We start from the raw sequence: 22,231 nt of genomic DNA on the forward strand, positions 1-22,231 counted from the left end.
CTGGAAAATCTTTAGAGTTAGCGAAGATTCTTGAGAAAAGGAAAACTAATATAGCTTGTGTATAGAAGACTAGGTTGATAGGAGAAAAGGCGCAAAATGCAGGCAGTTTCAAACTTTGGTACTATGGGAGGGTAGGGGTAGGAACGGGGTAGGTATCTTGGTTGATAAGGACCTCCGTGAACTAGTGGTGGAGGTTGGGAGGGTGAATGACAGGCTGATGATTACTAAGCTAGTTGTTGGAGTTTTTACTTTGAACATAATCAGTGCGTACGCACCACTAACAGGCTTGGTTGAGGAAGTCAAGAGGCATTTCTGGGAGGATTTGGAGGAGATGGTGCGTGGTATCCTTCATACCGAGAAGCTTTTCATAGGAGGAGATTTCAACGGCCACATTGGAGCGACGTTGGGGTGGAGGGGTATGATGATGTGCATGGTGGCTTTGGTTTTGGAGATAGAAACGGATGAAGAACGTCTCTGTTGGACTTTGCTAGATCATTTGATTTGGTGATAGAAAACTCGAGTTTCCCGAAGAACAGGGAGCACTTGGTCACCTTACAAAGTTCGGTGGCCCAGACTCAGATTGATTATTTACTCTGCAGGAAGTCTGATAGAGGTCTTTGCACGGATTGCAAGGTCATCCCGAGTGAGAACCTCTCGACCCTTCATAGGCTCCTGGTCATTGACCTTAAGATCTAGAAGAGGATGAGGAAGAGGAATATGTATAGCCAACATAGGATAAAATGGGGATCCTTGACGGAAGCTAAAGCGCAGGAGTTAGGGGTCAAGCTGATGACTACGGAGGCATGGAGGAGTAGTGGGGACGCAAGTGCTACGTGGACTACGACTGCGCAGTGCATTAGGGAAGCCGCGAGAGAGGTATTAGGGGTCTCAAAGGGTTACTATGGTAGTCATAAGGGAGATTGGTGGTGGAATGGAGAGGTGCAAGGAAAAGTGGAAATCAAGAAAGCGGCGTATCTGAAGCTAGTGGAAAGTGTAATGAGGAGGAGAAGAGGACGAATAGGGAGCTTTATAAGCTGGCTAAGAAAGAGGCAAAGCTAGCAATTACAACGGCCAAGACTGCAACTTTTAGTCGTTTGTATGAGGAACTCGATGGCCGAGGTAGGGATAAGAGGTTGTTCAGGTTAGCCAAGGCTCGAGAAAGAAAGGCGCGTGACTTGGACCAAATTAAGTGCATCAAGGACGAAGAAGGTAGAGTTTTGTTAGATGATGAGCTTATACGTCAGAGATGGCAGGCCTACTTCCATAGTCTCTTTAACGAGGAGGGGGACAGGAGCATTGTACTAGGTGATTTTAAAATCTTCGAGAGTCATTGTGACTTTGGGTATTATAGGCGAATTAGAGTGGATGAAGTTGATGGGTCTATGCGTAAGATGAGCATGGGCAAAGCGACCAGGCCGAATGAAATCCTGGTGGAGTTTTGGAACAGTGCGGGCAATGCAGGCTTGGAGTGGCTCACTATGTTACTTAATGTTATTTTTAGAATGAAAAAATGCCCGAAGAGTGGAGGTGGAGAATGACGGTTCCTGTATACAAGAACAAGGATGATTTCCAAAATCGCAATAACTATTGAGGTATCGAGCTTCTTAGCATACTATGAAAGTTTGGGAGAGAGTGGTAGAGCTAAGGGTGAGGAGGAGTGTGTATATTTCCGAGAACCATTTTTGGTTTATTCCGGGGCATTCGACTACATAAGCCATTCACCTTGTTAGGCGATTGATGGAGCAGTATAGGGAGAAAAATAAGGACTAGCATATGGTATTCATCGACTTAGAAAATGTGTACGATAAAGTTCCGATAATGGTTTTGTGGAGATGTTTGGAGGCTAGAGGTATACATATTGCCTACGTTAGGTTGATTAAGGACATGTATGATGGGGTAAAGACCCGAGTGAGGACCGTGGGTAGGGACTCAGACCATTTTCTGGTTATGATGGGGTTGCATCAGGGGTCGGCACTCAACCCCTTTTTGTTTGCTCTGGTGATGGATGTACTAACGCGCCACATCCAAGTAGAGGTGCCGTGGTGCATTCTATTTGCAGATGATATTGTATTGATTGACGAGAAGCAAGACGGTGTGAATGCACAATTAGAGGTATGGAAGCAGACCCTGGAATCTAAAGGTTTCAAGTTGAGAAGGACCAAGACAGAATACTTGGAGTGTAAGTTCAGTGGCGAGACTCAAGGAGGGGAAGGGGAGGTGTGGCTGGAATCGCAGGTCATCCTTAGGAGAAGAAGTTTTAAGTACCTTGGGTCTATTATTCAGGGGGGTGGAAAGATTGATGAAGATGTCACACATCGTATTGGGGCGGGATTGATGAAATAGAGACTCGGTTCCGGTGTTTTGTATGACAAGAAGGTGCCACCAAAACATAAGGGTAAGTTCTACAGAGTGGTGGTCAGACCTACGATATTGTATGGGGCTGAGTGTTGGCCAGTCAAGATCGCGCATGTCCAGAAGATGAAGGTAGCAGAGATGAGAATGTTGAGATGGATGTGCGGGCGCACCAGGTTAGATAGGATTAGAAATGCGATTATTATCGACGAGGTGGGTGTGGCCCTTATTGAGGACATGATGCGGGAAGCACGACTTAGCAGATGGTGGCTGTCTTATCTTCTTAGCAGACTAGCAGGTTCACCTACCTTGACTTGGGAGTAGTTCACACGTCTATTTTTGGAGAGATATATTCCACCCTCTTAGAGGGAAGAGCTACGGGGTCAGTTCAAGCGACTCCAGCAGGGTCAGATATCTGTGACCAATTATGACGCGAGGTTCTATGAGCTATCCCGCCATGTACTTATGATACTCCTCACTGATACAGAGAGAGTGCAGAGGTTTATTACGGGCTTGCATTATGGTATTCATGTTACGATTGACCAAGAGGTGGAGATAGGGACTCCTTACGAGCAAGTTATAGAGATAGCAGGGCCAATTATATAAAATGGGGGGAGAAAGGACCTCGGCATTTTGGAGGATTCATCGGTTCACCGTCTGAGGGCAGATGTCCAGTAGACCCACTTATTCGGCACCACCACCTTCTCGGGGTGCACCAGTGCGGCCCTATTTCAGTTCCATTCCAGAGAGCTCCTACCGTCCATCGGCTATTCAGGGTTCTTTCAGCGGGTATTTAGGTCCCCAGGGTCAGACTCATGGTTAGTCATCTTCTGCACCGAGGGGTTGCTATGAGAGCAGAGAGCTTGGTCACATGAGGGGATATTTCCCCAAGTTTCGGGGCAAGGCGTTGTAGTAGGGCCAGCAGGGCCATCAACCCATGATCACTGCACTAGCTTCCGCACCGGCCGTCTGACCTGCCAGAGGTGGAGGGCAGGTAGGTAGGGGTCACCCTAGATGTGGAGGCCAATCGGGTGGTGCTCGAGCTAGGTTCTATGTTTTTCTAGGCAGAGTAGATGCAGTAGCCTCAGATTCCGTGATCAAAGGTGTTATTTATGTCTGCGGTAGGGATGCTTCAGTACTATTTGATCTAGGGTCTACATATTCATATATGTTTTCTCTATTGTCTCATTATCTGGATGTCTCTCATAAGTCATTGGGTGCTCCTGTATATATGTCCATGCCAGTGGGTGATTCTGTTGTGGATCGAGTTTACCAGTCCTATATTGTGACTTTCTATTGCTCGACATGACCAACTTTGAGGTCATTCTAGGCATGGACTGGTTTTCTGCGTATTATTTCATTCTTGACTTTCATGCCAAGACTGTTACCTTGGCGATGCCAAAGTTGCTTAGATTAGAGTAGAGGGGTCCATCTATCAATGCATCTAGTTGGGTTATCTCTTTCTTGAAGGCTCGACACATGGACGGGAAGGGTTGTTTGTCTTATTTGACTTATGTTTGGGATACTACTATAGAGACTCCCATGATTGATTCAGTTCCCATAGTGCGGGAGTTCTTTGATGTGTTTCCTTCTGATTTACCAGGCATGCCACCAGATTGTGATATCGATTTCAGTATTGATTTGGTGCCAGGTACCCAGCCTATCTCTATTCCATCATACTGCATAGCTCTGAAAATGTTGAAAGAGTTGAAGGAACAACTTGAGGAGTTGCTAGAGATGGGGTTTGTCAGGCCGGTTTTGTCGTCTTGTGGTGCACCGATGTTATTTGTGAAAAAGAATGAAAGGAGTATGCGGATGTGCATTGATTACCGCCAGTTGAATAAAGTTACCATTAAGAACAAGTAAATACTATTGTGTATTGATGATTTGTTTGACCAGTTACAAGATTCGAGGGTGTTGTCTAAGCTCAATGAGATTTGGGTATCATCAGCTTAATATTCGTGCTTCAGATGTTCCGCACACGGATTTCTGGACTAGATATGGCCACTATGAGATTCTAGTGATGTCTTTTGACCAACGCCCCAGCTACATTTATGGTTTTGATGAACCGAGTGTTCAGGCCATATCTTGACTCATTTTTCATTGTCTTCATTGATGACATATTGATCTACTCACATAGTATGGAGGAGCACGAGCAACATTTGAGAGTTATGCTTTAGATCTTGCAGGAGCAGAAGCTTTATGCTAAGTTCTCCAAGTGTGAGTTCTAGTTAGATTCTATGGCCTTCTTGAAACATGTTGTATCAGGTGAGGGTGTTGAGGTGGATCCCAGGAAGATCGAGGTAGTCCAGAGTTGGCCTCGTCCTACCATAGCGATTGAGATAGGCGTTTCTTGGGGTTAGCATGTTATTATCATCGATTTGTTGAGGGATTCTCATATATTACGGTACCTTTGACTAGATTGAACTAGAAAGGTGCTCTGCTCCGGTGGTGCAATGATTGCAAGGTGATCTTTCAGAAGCTCAAGATCGCATTGACTATAACACCGGTGTTAGTGTTACCTTTCGGTTCAGGGATGTATACTTTATATTGGGACACTTTATGTGTTGGCCTGGGTTGTGTATTGATGCAGGAGGGGCGAGTTATTGCATATGCTTCATATTAGCTGAACCCCCATGAGAAGAATTACCCCGTACATGATTTAGAGTTGGCCACGATAGTTCATGCTATCAAGATCTAGAGGCATTATCTTTATGGGGTGTCTTTTGAGGTTTTCACCAATCATTGTAGTTTGCCATATTTGTTTAAGAAGGGGGATCTTAATTTGAGGCAGCACATGTGGCTTGAGTTACTGAAGGACTATGATATTACCATCCTTTACCATCCGTGCAAGGCGAATGTGGTTACGGATGCCTTGAGTAGAAAGGCTGAAGGTATGGGTAGTTCGGCATTTATTTCAGTAGAGGAGGGGCCATTGGCTTTGGACATTCAGTCCTTAGCTAACAGAGTTGTGAGGTTGGGTATTTTAGAGCCCAGTCGAGTTATTGTATATGTTGTGGCCTAGTCTTTATTATTTGTGCAGATCAAGGCTCATCAGTACTATGATCCGCACTTGCTGGTTCTAAGAGAGGCGATACTACGGGGTGGTGCCAACGAGGTTACTATCGGCGAGGATGGTATTCTGCGACTCGAGGGTCACCTATGTGTTCCTAATGTTGATGTCTTGAGGGAGAAGATTCTAGAGAAGGCACACAATTCTCGGTATTCTATTCATCTAGGTGCTACGAAGATATATCGCGGCCTGAGGCATCATTATGGGTGGTGGCAGATGAAGAAGGACGTAGTTAAGTATGTAGCGAGGTGTTTAAATTTCCAGTAGGTTAAGTATGAGCACCAGAAGCCAGGTGGCCTACTGCAACTGATGGTTATACAAGAGTGGAAATGGGAGCGAATCATTATGGGTTGCCCCGGACGTTGAGGAAGTTTGATGCTGTTTGGGTCATTCACGACAGGATGACCAAGTCGGCACACTTTATTTCGATTGTGACTACATACTCTTCAAAGAGATTGGCCTAGATTTACATTCAGGAGATTGTCCAGTTGCATGGTATGTCTGTTTCAATCATTTTGGGTAGAGGCTCTTAGTTCACTTCGCATTTGTGGACAGCAATACAGAGCGAGTTGGGCACCTGGGTAGAGCTCAACACAGCCTTTCATCCAAAGACCGACGGGAGGTCGGAGTGCACAATTCAGATTCTGGAAAATATGCTCAAAGCGTGTGTGATTGACTTCACAGGGCAGCGTGATCGATTCTTGCCTTTGGCTGAGTTTTCTTATAACAACAGTTATCAGTCCAACATCGAGATGGCTCCATTTGTGGCTTTATATGGTCAGCAATGTCGTTCTCCCATTAGATGGTTTGAGCCCGGAGAGGCTAGGTTATATGGCACCTATTTAGTGAAGGATGCCTTGGAGAAGGTAAAGTTGATTCAGGAGCTGCTTCGCATAGCACAGTCCAGACAGAAGATTTACGTGGATTAGATGGTGCGTGATTTATCATTTATGCTGGGCGAGAATGTTCTCTTGAAAGTCTCGCCGATGAAGGGTATCATAAGGTTCGGGAAGAAGGGCAAGTTGAGCCTAAGGTTTAATGGCCCATTTGAGGTGTTGAGGCGAGTTAGGGAGGTTGTTTATTAGCTTGCTTTTCCTCCAAGTCTATCGGAGTTCATCTAGTCTTCTATGTGTCTATGCTTCGGAAGTACCATGACGACATATCGCATGTGTTAGATTATAGTACGGTTTAACTAGATGAGAGCTTGGGTTATGAGGAGGATCCAGTTGCTATTGTTGATAAGCAGGTTTGCCAGTTAAGGTCCAAGAAGATTTCTGCGGAAAAGGTGGAGTGGAGGGGTCAACCTATCGAGAAAGCGACTTGGGAGGCCGAGGAGGACATGAGGAACAGATATCCACACTTATTTAGCACTCCAGGTATGATTCTAGACCCGTTCAAGGACGAACATTTGTTTAAGAGGTGGAAAATGTAACGACTCGACCGGTAAATTTGTTTTCGACGCTTAATGTTAAAGGTTGGTTCATTGAAGGTTTTCTAGTTCATACAATTTAATTTGGAGTAGACTTTAGAGTTATCGAGGTATGTTTGGAATTCTGAGCCTGTCAATAGATCCGTATGGTTATTTATGACTTGTACGCAAAATTTAGTGTTATTCCGAGTAGTCTAAGTATAATTCGGCACGTTCGGAGCTAGTTGAGAAGTTCGAAGTTCATAAGTTGATTTAATTTGGTTTTCGAGTGTGATTCCTAATTTCGTTGTTGTTTCATGTGTTCCGAGGTTTCGACAAGTGCGTATTATGGTTATGGACCTGTTGGTGCATTTGGATGGGGTCCCAGTGGGCTCGGGTGCATTTTGGACCGTACGGAGCTAAGTCCAAAACTACTGGTGTGATGGTTCTGGTTTCCTTCTTCGCGAACGCAGAAGGACCCTCGTATTCGCGATGAAGGATTTGGGGACTGGGTGCTTTTGTTCTTCGTATTTGAGAAGAATGGGCCGCGTTCGCGATGCTTCAGGGCCTGTGGATTTTGCTCTTGCGATGACCACATTGCATTCACGTAGAAGGGTCAGGGGGCATTTCCATTCGCGTTCGGGAAGGGCGGGTCGTATTCACGATGCTTGGGCTAGTCTAGCCTTCACATTCACGAGGACCCTGTCGCATTCGCGAAGAATGGTTTTAAGGCCTGGGCAGGCTTTGCATTCATGAGTCCTTCTTCACGATCGCAGAGAAGGGTCAACTGGGCAATGACTTTATTAAAATCAGGAATTTGGCCTATTTTTTCATTTCTCACAATTGTTGGCCGATTCTAGAGCTTCTTGGAGAGAGGTTTTTACCTAGCTATTTAAGGTATGTGATTTATATACAATGTAAGTTAAGTGCTTTGGTTACTTTCCAAAGAATAGTGGCGAAGTTTCATATTGACTATCTCCTCCTCAGGAGATGTGACAGAGGGTTGTGCAAGGATTGCAAGGTTATCCTGAGTGAGACCCTCGCGATGCAGAATAGGCTCTTCATGATGGACGTCGGTATTATAATAAGGAGAAAGAAGAGGTTTGTATGAGGACATTCGATGTTTAGGTGGGGTGCCTTGACTAAGGATAAAGCTCAAGCGTTGGAGGTGAGGTAATCGGCTATGGGATCCTGGAGGAGTTATGGAGACGTGAGCATTATGCGGTCGACGATAGCAGATTGTATAAGGAAGGCGGCGAGAGAGGTGTTAGGGGTTTCGTTATGCTACTCTAGTGGTCACAAAGGTGACTGGTGGTGGAATGGAGTGGTCCAAGGTAAAGTAGAAGCAAAGAAGGCGGCATACCTAAAGTTAGTAAGGAGAAATGGTGAGGAGGAGAGGAGAGCAAACTGTGAGAGGTATAAGGTAGCTAGGAAGGAAGCGAAGCTGGTGGTCACGTAGGCTAAGACTTCGGCTTTTGCTCCTCTATACGAGGAACTGGGGACCAAAGGCGGGGAGAAGAAGTTATTCTGACTGGCCAAGGTGAGAGAGTGGAAGGCTCAAGATCAGAATGAAGTGAGGTGCATCAAAGACAAGGACGGTAGAGTTTTGATGCGGGAGGACCAGATTAAGCGAAGATGGCTGACCTTCTTTCACAAACTTCTGAATGAAAAATATGATCGGGATATTGTGCTAGGTGAATTAAGGTGTTCCAATAGTCATCGTGACCTTAGGTATTGTAGGTGCATCAAGGTTAGGGAGATCGTGGAGGCAATGCATAAGATGAGTAGGGGGAGAGCTACCAGGCCAGACAAAATTCCGGTAGAATTTTGGATGTGTGTGGGTAGAGCATGCTTGAATTTGCTGACTGGGTTGTTTAATGTAATTTTCATGATGATGGGGATTCCAGATGAGTGGAGGTGGAGTACGGTGGTTTCATTGTACAAGAATAAAGGTGATATCTAGAGTTGACTTCACAGGGAAGCGGGATCGATTCTTGCCTTTGGCTGAGTTTTCTTATAACAACAGTTATCAGTCCAACATCGAGATGGCCATATTTGAGTCTTTATATGGTTAGCGATATTGTTCGCCCATCAGATGGTTTGAGCCCGAAGAGGCTAGGTTATATGGCACCGATTTAGTAAAGGATGCCTTGGAGAAAGTAAAGTTGATTTAGGAGCTGCTTCGCACAGCACAGTCTAGAAAAAAAATTACACGGATTAGAAGGTGCATGATTTATCATTTATGCTGGGTGAGAATGTTCTCTTGAAAGTCTCGCCGATGAAGGGTATCATAAGGTTCGGGAAGAAGGGCAAGTTGAGCCTAAGGTTTATTGGCTCATTTGAGGTGTTGAGGCGAGTTAGGGAGGTTGTTTATGAGCTTGCTTTTCCTCCAAGTCTATCAGGAGTTCTTCCAGTCTTCTATGTGTCTATGCTCCGGAAGTACCATGACGACATATCGTATGTGTTAGATTAAAGTAAGGTTCAACAAGATGAGAGCTTGGATTATGAGGAGGATCCAGTTGCTATTGTTGATAGGCAGATTTGCCAGTTAAGGTCCAAGAAGATTTCTATGGAAAAGGTTGAGTGGAGGGGTCAACCTATCGAGAAAGCGACTTGGGAGGCCGAGGAGGAAATGAGGAACAAATATCCACACTTATTTAGCACTCCATGTATGATTCTAGACCCGTTCGAGGACGAACGTTTGCTTAAGAGGTGGAAAATCTAACGACCCGACCGGTAATTTTGCTTTCTAGGTCTCTGTTCCCCTAATTAAGACACCCCGTATGTTCTTTTACTGTTTGATGACTTTCGGGGATGGTTGGTTTAGGTTTGGAAGGGATTGGGTTGAAATTGGAACACTTAGTTCCTTAAGAGTGGCCTATGATGGCCAACTTTGACTTGAGTCTATATTTTGAGTAAACAACCTCGGAATCGGGATTTAATTGTTCCAATAGGTTTGTATAATGATTTTTGACTTTGGCGTGTGTTCATATCAGTTTCTGGTGATCCGGGAGCATTTCGGCGCTTAATGTTAAAAGTTGGTTCATTGAAGGTTTTCTAGTACATATAATTTGGTTTGGAGTAGACTTTGGAGTTATCGAGGTTTGTTTGGAATTCTGACCGGTCAATATATCTGTATGGTGATTTATGACTTGTACGCAAAATTTAGCATCATTCCGAGTAGTCTAAGTATGATTCGGCGCGTTCGGAGCTAGTTGAGAAGTTCGAAGTTCATAAGTTGATTTAATTTGGATTTCGGGTGCGATTCCTAATTACATTGTTGTTTCATGTGTTTCGAGGTTTCAACAAGTCTGTATTATGTTTATGGACCTGTTGGTGCATTTAGATGGGGTCCCAGCGGGCTCGGGTAAATTTTGGACCGCTCGGAGCTAAGTCCAAAATTGCTGCTGTGATGGTTCTGGTTTCCTTCTTCGCGAACACAGAAGGACCCTCATATTCGCAATGAAGGATTTGGGGACTGGGTGCTTTTGTTCTTTGCATTTTAGAAGAATGGACCGCGTTCGCGAAGCTTCAGGACCTGTGGATTTCGTACTTGTGATGGCCACATTGTATTCGCGTAGAAGGGTCTGGGGGCATTTCCATTGGCGTTCGGGAAGGGCGGGTCGTATTCGCAATGCTTGGGCTGGTCTAGCCTTCACATTCGCGAGGACCCTGTTGCGTTCGTGAAGAAAGGTTTTAGGGCATGGGCAGGCTTTGCGTTCATAAGGCCTTCTTCGCGATCGTAGAGAAGGGTAAACTGGGCAATGACTTTATTAAAATCAGGAATTTGGCCATTTTGTTCATTTCTCACAATTGTTGGCCGATTCTAGAGCTTCTTGGAGAGAGGTTTTTACCTAGCTATTGAAGGTAAGTAATTTCTATACAATGTAAGTTAAGTGCTTTGGTTACTTTCCAAAGAATGGTGGCGAAGTTTCATATTGACTATCTCCTCCTCAGGAGATGTGACCGAGGGTTGTGCAAGGATTGCAAGATTATCCAGAGTGAGACCCTCACGATGCAGAATAGGCTCTTCGTGATGGACGTCAGTATTATGATAAGAAGGAAGAAGAGGTCTGTATGAGGACGTTCGATGATTAGGTAGGGTGCCTTGACTAAAGATAAAGCTCAAGAGTTGGAGGGGAGGTAATCGGCTATGGGATCCTAGAGGAGTTGTGGAGACGTGAGCATTATGTAGTCGACGATGGCAGATTGTATAAAGAAGGCGGCGAGAGAGGTGTTAGGGGTCTCGTTGGGCTACTATGGTGGTCACAAAGGCAACTGGTGGTGGAATGAAGTGGTCCAAGGTAAAGTGGAAGTGAAGAAGGCGGCATACCTGAAGTTAGTAGGGAGAGATGGTAAGGAGGAAGGAGAACGAACTGTGAGAGGTATAAGGTAGCTAGGAAGGAGGCAAAGCTGGCGGTCACGTAGGCTAAGACTGCGGCTTTTGCTCATCTGTACGAGGAACTGGGGACCAAAGGCGGAGAGAAGAAGTTATTTCGACTGGCCAAGGTAAGAGAGAGGAAGGCTCAGGATCCGAATCAAGTGAGGTGCATCAAAGACAAGGACGGTAGAGTTTTGATGCGGGAGGACCAGATTAAGCGAAGATGGCTGACCTACTTTCACAAACTTCTGAATGAAAAATGGGATCGGGATATTTTGCTAGGTGAATTAAGGCGTTCCAATAGTCATCGTGACTTTAGGTATTGTAGGCGCATCAAGGTTAGGGAGATCGTGGAGGAAATGCGTAAGACGAGTAGGGGGAGAGCTACCAGGCCAGCCAAAATTCCGGTAGAATTTTGGAGGTGTGTGGGTAGAGCATGCTTGAAATTGCTGACTGGGCTGTTTAATGTAATTTTCATGATGAAGAGGATTCCAGAAGAGTGGAGGTGGAGTACGATGGTTCTGTTGTACGAGAATAAAGGTGATATCTAGAGTTGTAACAACTATAGGGGTATCAAATTAATGAGTCATACCATGAAAGTTTGGGAGACAGTGGTAGAACTGAGGGTGAGGAGGACTGTGTCTATTTCAGACAACCAGTTCGGGTTCATGCTGGGGCATTCTATCGCGGAAGCTATCCGCCTTATTAGGAGGTTGGTGGAACCGTACATGGATAGGAAGAAGGATTTGCACATGGTGTTTATTGATCTGGAGAAAGAGTATGACAAGGTTCATAGAGAGGTCCTATAGAGATGCCTGTAGGCAAAAGATGTGCCGGTTACTTACATTAGGGTGATTAAGGACATGTATGATGGAGCTAAGAATCGGGTTAGGACAGTGGGGGGAGACTTAGAGTATTTTCCGGTGGTAATGGGGTTACACCAAGGGTTTGCGCTCAGCACATTCCTATTTTCTCTGGTGATGGATGCACTGACACACCATATTCAAGGGGAGGTGCCATGGTGTATGTTATTTGTTGATGACATAGTGCTGATTGATCAGACGCGAGGCGACGTCAATGAGAGGCTGGAGGTTTGGAGACAGACCCTTGAGTCTAAGGGTTTCAAGTTGAGCAGGACTAAGACGGAGTTCCTAGAGTGCGAGTTCAACATCGAGTTGACAGAAGCGGCATTGGCTGTGAGGCTTGAATCACAGGTCATCCCTAAAAGGGAATGTTTAAAGTACCTTGGGTCGGTTATTCTGGGGGATGGGGAGATGGACGACGATGTCACATACCGTATAAGGGTGGGGTGGATGAAGTGGAGGTTAGCATCTGGAGTCCTGTGTGACAAGAATATTATGTTAAATCAAGCTTCATTACTTAGAGATTTGGCGGAATGTTTAATTATTGATGGAAATTCATATTCTTTTATGGGCTTACCTTGGATTTGTAAATACATAATTTGTAATCCGAAGAGTTTGCCTTTTCCTGTAGATCGGGCCAAATGCCTCGGCAATATTTATATATATTATGGGATCCATGCATTGGGTTGTACGACCTCGGTAGTGTATGTACACATTTATTATGGATCGGACCGTACGACATCAACATAACTCGTGCTTGTTGTCACTAGGAGTCCGATAATACTTGATATATCTCCCATGACTTGAGAATTTGTAAATACAAGTTGGCCCTTACACGTTGCGATTAGCATGTGATATTTGGGGAATTTTAATTGTTATTTTTTTAAAGGATGATTTAATTTTTCCCTCTTATTCTATTATTGATGTTGTATTTCATGCCCATTTAATATTCTTGTACGTTATGTATATTGCCACTAGTAAGTGTCGATGTCGACCCCTAATCACTACTTCTTCAAGGTTAGACTAGATACTTATTAGGTATACATTGTTTACGTACTCACACTACACTTCTGCACATATTGTGCAGGTTCTGAGGCATGTATATCTGGAGTTCGTCCATGCACGCATCTGCATTACTCGGAGGCCTAGTGGTGAGCTGCTTCTCATGCTCCGTTCAGTAGCACCCAGAGCCTTCTCTTGTTATATTTATAATTTCTGTCTATTCTATTTCAGATAGTAGTTCTTAGGGAGTTTTTTATATTCTACTAGTTGCTCGTGCACTTGTGACATCGGGTTTAGGATGTTCTTGTAGATACATGGTTTTGATTATTAAGTGCACTATCTTACTCTCATGTTTAGTTTATTCTTTATATTACTATGATTACTTTCCATTTGTTTCTGTATTAAATAAATATCAAAAACTTTAAAAATATTAAAATGGGCAATTAAATGGATAGTTCACCGTTGGCTTGCCTAGCGGCGACGTTCGCCATCACGACCTATAGTGGAATTGGGTCGTGACAGGTGCAAAAAGAGATAGTGTGCTAAGTCCTGAATCAGTTAACAATCCGATATATAGAGAAGATATGTGTCCGATATTATCAAATCATCTAACTTGCATATAGAGAAGATATGCGTATGGTATCAAATAATACTTCCACAGTTTCATATAGAGAAAATATGCGTGAAATAACAATTAATTCTTCAACAAGTTCATATAGGGAAGATATGCAGAAAATCATGTATACATCCAAGGAGATTGCAATCAGAGAAAAGATGCAAAGTCCAACCAATGATCAACTTTACCGAAATCCACATCAGGCAGAAACACGTCGGTTTCTCACAACCTGCGTGTACACCACCAAGAGAGAAATATGAAAGGGTGACCTTAGGGGGATGTATCCTTATCCACATGCTGCACAGGCAACTCACGTACCAATAATAACTACCGCATGAACAACTCACGTTCCGATAATAGCAACTGCATAGACAACTCACATGCTATCATAACTCGAATCTGCACGGGCTACTCACGTGCTATTAGTCTAGTCCATATCACACAGAAAGCATACATAAAAGAATACATGTTCATGAACGATGAATATCAAATTACATACTCATGGACTAATAGAAGTTACATGCTAAGGTGTATGCATGTGCGAAGTGTTCTACCATAGCTCAAATTAAGAAAGTTCATAAAACAAAATAGCAGTTATCATGTTCAATTAGGGGATTAACTTATGTGTAACCTCTAAAATGATCCAATGAGATCACAAAGGGGTACAAACATTATAAACATAATAGCATGATGCTTAACAATCAATTTAGGGCATATCAATCAATTTAGGGCATATCGTAGTCTAAGCACTACCCAGGTATGGATAATACCCCGGTGCATGCACTCGGGCTCAAACCCTCACATGTGCACCACCCGTGCGCCACCCGTAGCACGTAACTATCACTAATAACTCAGGCAAATAGTGCGTCAACCAAATTCAGTTAAGATACTTACCTCAATAAGCCCAAATTAGTCCTCAAAAATATAATTTTTCAAAATGTCACCTCCGGCCGACTCAAATAATTGCCAAAAATAACTCAATAACATCAAACAATATGAATGAAATTAAATTTTACAAAAACAATAAAGTTTGAATTTTTATGAAAAATAGCAAAGTCAACCAAAAGGTTAACCCGGGCCCGCTTTTCGGAACCCTACAAAACTCATAAATTCTGGCAACTTATTTAAATATGAGTCCAACCATATAAGTTTCATCCAAATCCAATTCCGAATCGATGTTCTAAATTATTTATTTTAGAAAAAGTTTTCCAAAAACCCCAATTTTTTCTCTCTGAGATTCACCAATCAATTGCTTAAATCAAGGATGGAATCATAAATAATAATCAAATCCGAGTCAAGAATACCTACCCAATCTAAGTGGGTGAAAATCGCCTCAATTCGAGTTCCCTACCTCTAAAAATGGTGCAATGAGCTTATAAAAAAAGCTGTCCAATATAAATACTAATCTGGTCGCTAAAAGCCCAATTCCTGTCGCTAAAGGTACCAAATCTGGTCGCTCAAAGTGCCCACTAGAACATACTTGCACCAGCCATTTTATTTTCACTAAAAAGACTCTAACTCCCTCACACATACTCTAAATTCGACGATTCATGTTCCCATGACACCCTAATAATAATACGAACCTAGTTGTACAGTCGAAACTCAATTTTGAGCTCATTTGCTCGATGCGATACCAACTTCGCTCTTTAAAATAATTAATTCATGCTTCGCGGTAAAAATCGAAGAGCGACTTATTGGAATTAGACCAAACATTCCTATACATCATTATAAAACTACAGGAACTCTGTAAATCAAATTTCGGTCTCTAGAACTAAAAATGGACCCTTGGAGCATTACATGCTTATGCTCAAAATAATGCCAAAAAACAAAACACATTAAGAACCCATCTAAAACTCATTCGAGCCCCTTGAGACCCCGCCCAAACATTATTACAAGTCTAATACGTTAACGAAACTTATCCAAAGGCTAAAACCACTGCAATCAAATTCAAAACCAATAATCGAAGATCAAATCCGTTCTCTTAACTTTTTGTAATGACTTGGCCAGTCAGTTTGTGTATAGAAACCTTGTTCCCCTATTTATTTCTTATTATATGTTCATTTTTGGTTATGTGACTTTTTGGGGTGGTTGGATTGGTTTCGGAGAAGTTTCATAATGAATTGGGACACTTAATCCAAAGGTTGAAAGCTTAAGTTGAAAGTGTTGACCAGAGTTTGACTTTCGGGTAGACAACTACAGAATCGATTTTTAATGCTTCTTATAGATTTGTATAGTTATTTTGAACTTAGGGGTATGTCCGGATGTTAATTTGGAGGTCCGTATGTTGATTTGATATTTTTGACGAAAGTTGGAAACTTGAAGGTTCGCAAGGTTGAGAGGTTTAATCGCAAGTTGACTTTGTTGATACTAGGTTCAGATTTTTGTTCTGCAATTTGGAATGGGTCCGTTGTGTCATTTGGAACTTGCATACAAAATTTGAGGTCATTCGGAGTTGATTGGATATGGTTAGACAAGAGTTTTGGAAGTTAGAAGTTCATTAATTTCATTAGGCTTGAATTGGGGTGCGATTCGTGGTTTTGATGTTGTTTGATGTGATTTGAGGCTTTGAGTAAGTTCATATTTTGTTTTATGACTTGTTAGTTTGTCTGGATGGGGTCTCGGGGCCTTGGGGTGATTTGGGTAGTTGGCGGATCATTTTTGGACTTTGAAGGATTGCCGAAGCTTGGGAGTTCTAGGGAAATTGTACCTTTGAGGGATTTCCCATAGGTGCAACGTAGCCAAAGCAGCCTGTGGAGCGCATGTGTTGCTAAGGCTGGTCTAGGCAGAGTTCACAGGTGTGTACAGGTATCTGCAGATGCGAGTCCGCAGAAGCGGGCTACGCGGGGCTTGGGGAGGATCGCAGATGCGAGGTGGTTGCCGCATTTTCGAGCCCGTAGATGCGGAAGTTAGACCACAAAAGTAAAATTTGGATGGAAGTTGGGAATCTGCATATACGGAGAGTGGATGGCAGAAGCGGTCATACAGATGCAGAGTTGGGACCGCATGTGCGTATGGTCGGGACATAAGTGTTTTCCGTAGAAGCAGAGTTTTGAATGCAAAAGTGGCGTCCCAGGTGCGGCCAAATTGACCCCAGATGCGAGAATCGCTGGGCAAAACATAAAAGCGAGGATTTGGTCTTTTTTCTCATTTTGGAATTGTGGAGCTCGGTTAAGGGAGATTTTGGGAGACCTTTTTCCAATAGTTGAAAGGGTAAGTGAAGTTTAATCTCTTTTGATGTTAGATATTGATTACCCATTGATTATTACACCTACTTTATGTGAATTTGAAGTGAAATTTGGAGATTTTAGGCTATGGAATTAGAGAGTGAGATTTGGTGATTTGAGGGTCGATTTGTGGATGGAATTAGATGAAATTATTATGGTTGGACTCATAATTGAATGGGGTGTTCGGAATTGATAACTTTTTGTTAGGTTCCGGGGTGCGGGCTCGGGGTTGACTTTTGATATTTGGTTCAAGACTTTAGCTTTATCATTTGGAATTATTTTTTATATTGATGATATTAAGTAGATTTTGCTAGATTCGAGTCTCTCGTAGGTCGATACATGTAGCAAGGGCTTTTGGAGTATTGGTTTGCGCGCTTTGAGATAAGTAACATAGCTAAATTTGGATTTGAGGGTATATAAACCTGAGAACTACGTTATATGAAAGGTATTGAGGTGGCATACATGCTAGGTAACATGAGTGTTTGCCTGCACCAGTGTGGTCATTATTTGAGATGATTTTTAGACTATTTTGGGATTGGATGGTTATAATGCCCCGTTATATCCATTTTTCTGAGCTTGTATATTTATTTGAATTTTGATTCATGTTAGAAACTATGTTTAGGATATGTGCTATTTGTCTGAGACTAGATAGGTCTATTCTTGTTGTTTCTGAGATATTTGCCTTATTTGCACACATGTTCTCAGTCATGATGCTACATCCATGTTTGAAATATCTATCTCAGTACTTTTCTTTTTTGATTTCTCACATGTTGATTGATGCCTCATATGTGCAACATTGTTGAATCAAATACTATGAGATGTGGTTAACTGAGACTTGAACAATTGATGACTGAGCTTGAGCCATAAAGCTGATTTGGTATTGATTTTGAGGTGACGCATACGCCATGCTCATATCGTGCTAAGTTTTTTTGATTTGGGGTGACACGTGCACAAGGCCTCACTACTGGGCTATATGATTATGATTAGCGCTTGGGCAGGATCCGCCCCTCCGGAGTTTGACATAATAGTAGTGGACGCAACCATAATATTTCATATATGTGCTTGATGATGGGCAGTTGTACCGGGCACTCGTACAATACTAAGTGTGATTATTCTTGATGGATCCACTATGATATTGTTGATTTGACAAGTATATTTGACATATAGGCATAAAGATGTACTTTTCTCATACTAGCTGGTAAATAAAATATTTTATCCGAGTTGGGCTATAACTGTTATAAATGGAAAGCATGCCTCATTTCCCGATGTGTGAACGAACCGAACATGATATTATTGAGCTACATGCTTACAATGTTTGCCTTTACATCCTGAGCTGTTATTAGTTATTAACATTGGTCACTAACCGTTTCCTTCTAAGTTGTCACTGCTTTCAGCCTAAGGTTAGTTTTATTACTTATTGTGTACATGGAGTTAGTTGTACTCATACTACACTCTGCACTTCGTGTACAGATCCAGGTACTTCTAGACGAGTTGATCTCTAGAATTCTGTACTCTTGGGAGACTTTGAGGTAGCTGCTATACAGTTTGCAGACCTTAAAGTTCTCTTTCACTATTTCTATTATTACTGTTCTACTATTGAGACATTTGTACTGAAAATTTGGCCTTGTATTTAGATACTTAGTAGTGCTCATGTACTCGTTGATACCAGATTTTGAAATGGTTGTAGCAGTATTGTTGTTACATTCTCTATTATTTCATGATATTTTTCTGTTATTGAGTTATCAAACCATGTTCATAAACATTTATAGTTATTATGTGACTATTAGCTTGCCTAGCAAGCAGTGTTACGCGTAGTCGCGACTTTGGTAGGCGTTGGGTCGTGACTAGGTTGTTTAAGTCTCACGAGTAATGTTCAAGTTTAGTAGAGTCCTTTGTCTCGGTACTGAGACATCTGTACTTATCTTTGAGAGGCTATCGAACTATTATGAAACTTTACTTTCTTAAATTCTTGTTGTGCGAATTTATTATTTCCAAAGTTTGAACCTTGACTCTTCTGTTCTCTCATAGATGGTGAGGACACGTGTAGCCGGATAAGGTGAACGACCACCAGTACCACCAATTAGGGATACGAGAAGCCGAGGCCATGATAGAGGCTGAGGTAGGCTCATATTACATCCAGAAACAACACCTGTGGAGCCACCAGTTGCTCCAACTAGGAGCAGGTACCAATCATTGTTGAGCCGGTGGGACCAACTCAAGAGCCAGCAGTACCTGGCCTTCAGGAGGTGTTGGCCCAGATTTTGACTGTATGCACAATCCTAGCTCAGGCGGTTCCAGTTGCACTAGCTACCTCACAGGCTGAGGGAAGTGCCCATCTCCAACTTCCCTTACTCCAGAGCAGCTAGCTCTGAGCCATCAAATACCAGGGGTACTACCATCTCAGTCGGTTGCTGCTGCTCGGCCGAGGTTGGTCCACCTTAAGCCTCAGGAATGTCTTGATCGGTGACAGCGGATACTTCTCACAACGGGTATTTTGGAGACTTGTGGAGTTGTATTTACTACTTTTAAGCTAACAGGGGTAGCCTACCGATGGTGGTAGTCCTATGAGTTGAGAATTCCAGTTGGCACAGCACCACATACATGGCATGAGTTCTCAGTTCTCTTATTAGAGAAGTATTTCCCACAGACTCGTAGAGAGGAGTTGCATAGAGATTTTAAGTAGCTATGCGAGGGTACTATGATTGTGACTTAGTATGAGATGAGATTCGTGGATTTGGCATGTCATGCTATATGGTTGGTTCCCACTGAGAGAGAGAGAGAGAGAGAGTGAGAGAGAGAGAGAGAGAGAGAGAGAGAGAGAGAGAGAGGATGAGGAGGTTCATTGATGGCCTCAACTATGGTTTACATTATAGTTTGGCTCGAGAGGCCAAGATAGATGCAAGGTTTGACCATGTTGTCGAGATTGCTAGGCACTTGGATCATGTTCACATGATTGAGCTTGAGGAGCGGGAGGGAAAGAGAACCCATGGTTTAGGCAGCTTTAGTGGCACCTCGTTTGGAGGTCAGTCATATCACATCAGAGGTCGTCCTTATAGGCCAGCTCAGATGGCTCATGAGGTTCCCCATGGTTATTCAGCTAGCAACGGTGCATCAAATAGTCGTGCAGTTCATTCTTTCAGTGCACTACCATCTTAATGAGGCCTACCATTACAGAGGTACAGTGTAGTAATGAGGCCAGTCTATGACTCATGCACCAGTTGCTATACCACCCGCTCAGCCAGCTTAGGTGGAGGTTGTGCAGGTCAAGGTCGACCCAGAGGGGGAGGTCAGTCATGTGGCGGCCAGGCTCGTTTCTATGCATTTTCCATTGACGAGCACGGAACACACACTTAAATTATACCCGCTAGTCAAAGATAATATAGTATAATATCGTATCCACAGGGATTGGAGTTAAATATTTTTTTTTGTGTTTCCATCTTGATTACTATCCAGGAGAATCAATAATTGAGATTTATATGATTAATTACTAAAATTAACTAAAAATCTAAAGTTATTGACTAATGACTATCAAAACAAGGAATAAGCAAAGAAGGTTATCAATGGGAGAAGATAGGCTTTTGATAGGATAGGTGCAAGATAATTTTTTGGGATCTAACGCTAGATAATTCACTTCTATTATTTAAGTGAGTCTCTTGAATTCGCTCAATTATTAGTTTAATTGTTCAGCAAAGACTCCTCTCTCGATTAAGTCTTAACCTCACAAGATAAACCGATTTAAGCACGTGAAGATATGCAAGAATGCGTAGTGGATTGGTCTTTAAGATAACCTCTCTTGATTATTCTCCTAAATAGGTTTAATCAATGATTCAACTATCCTCTTTCGATTACTAAGAAGAATTAATGAACTCACCCAACAATATAATGCAAATATATCACAAGTTATGCCTCTCTCGATTACATGAACTAGTGAATATAGATGCACAATTAATTCATCCAAAAACGCTTCAATACATAAACCTAGAGTTCTAATCCTCAAATAATCATCAGTACACCAAATCTATCAAACCCTAAAGGGAACTACTCCATAGATATGGAGCAATTCATCACAAATATAATTAAAAGATAGGAAAACATAAATTCAATCCAAACTCTTGTCTTGAGTGATGAAGAAATGATGAAATCCTTATGATTTTGCTCTTCCAACTCCTCCTTAGCCTCCTTAGGTCTAAAGTATGTAAAAAGTCCAGAAAATAACATTTTTCCATGTATTTATACCAAGTAGGGTCGGACCCAGACGAAATCACCTTCTCATTACCGTATTAGGATTTTCACTCTGTAAAACTTACACAGGCGGGCCGTATTGGGCAATGTTCCATGCGAGGCATTAGTGAGAAAATTCAAAGAGTTGATTCTGACAGGCATCAGAGATTTGGGCAGTCGCAGTGCGCCACGCGCCACCCTACATGCCGCGATTATGGACTTTTCTCAGAGTGCGGATTGACTCTCAATTTTTTGACGTCCATCCTTGGTCCTCGATCCCCTAACACGATCTCGACTTAATCTCTTAGGATTTTACTCAAAATTCAAAGCTCCAAATCACTTGAATTCATTCCATAACATCTACATAGCTCGAAATCACTCCTACAAGGCATATAACACACAATAAGTGCAAAACACTATCAATTAAAGCTCAAAATGAGTAAAGTGCAGTTAATTAGAGTACAATAAGCGACTAAAACCTGAGGTTATAGCCTACCATTACCCGGTATACTAGAGGTAGTCTCTTCTGATGCTGCGATCAGAAGTATTATTTCCGTGTTCCACACGGGATGCGTCAGTTTTATTTTATCTTGGTTCCACTTATTCGTATGTGTCATCATACTTTGTTCGTTATTTGGATATGCCTCATGATTCTTTAGCTATATCTATTCATGTATCTATGCCAGTGGGTGATTCTATTATCATGGATCATGTATATTGGTCCAGTGTGGTGGCTATTGGGGGTATGAGACGAGAGTTGATGTTTTACTACTTAACATGGTTGATTTAACATGATTTTGGGCATGGACTAGTTGTATCTATATCACATTATCCTTGACTGTCATGCTAAGACCGTGACATTGGAGATGCTATGGGTGCCTAGGTTAGAGTGGAGAGGCTCCCCGGATTATGTTCCTACTAGAGTTATTTCACATTTGAAGGCTCAACAGATGGTTAAGAAGAGATGGTTGGAATATTTGGACTTCGTGAGGGATGTTAGTGGTGATACTCCTACCGTTGAGTTAGTTTTGGTAGTGAGAGACTTCCCATATATATTACTAGCAGACTTGACGGGGCATTCCACCCGACAG

General features: G+C 42.6%; 1 protein-coding gene across 1 annotated transcript; it reads left to right on the plus strand.

Moving 5' to 3' along the window:
* Positions 1-702: 702 nt before the first annotated feature.
* LOC138892298 (uncharacterized) lies at positions 703-1,538 on the plus strand. Its single transcript, XM_070176005.1, has 2 exons — positions 703-851; positions 938-1,538. Exons 1-2 carry the CDS (start codon positions 703-705, stop codon positions 1,536-1,538), a joined length of 750 nt encoding a protein of 249 aa, XP_070032106.1.
* Positions 1,539-22,231: the final 20,693 nt, after the last annotated feature.

Source organism: Nicotiana tomentosiformis, chromosome 5 (assembly GCF_000390325.3).
Source record: "Nicotiana tomentosiformis chromosome 5, ASM39032v3, whole genome shotgun sequence".
In the NCBI taxonomy this organism is placed as follows: domain Eukaryota; kingdom Viridiplantae; phylum Streptophyta; class Magnoliopsida; order Solanales; family Solanaceae; genus Nicotiana; species Nicotiana tomentosiformis.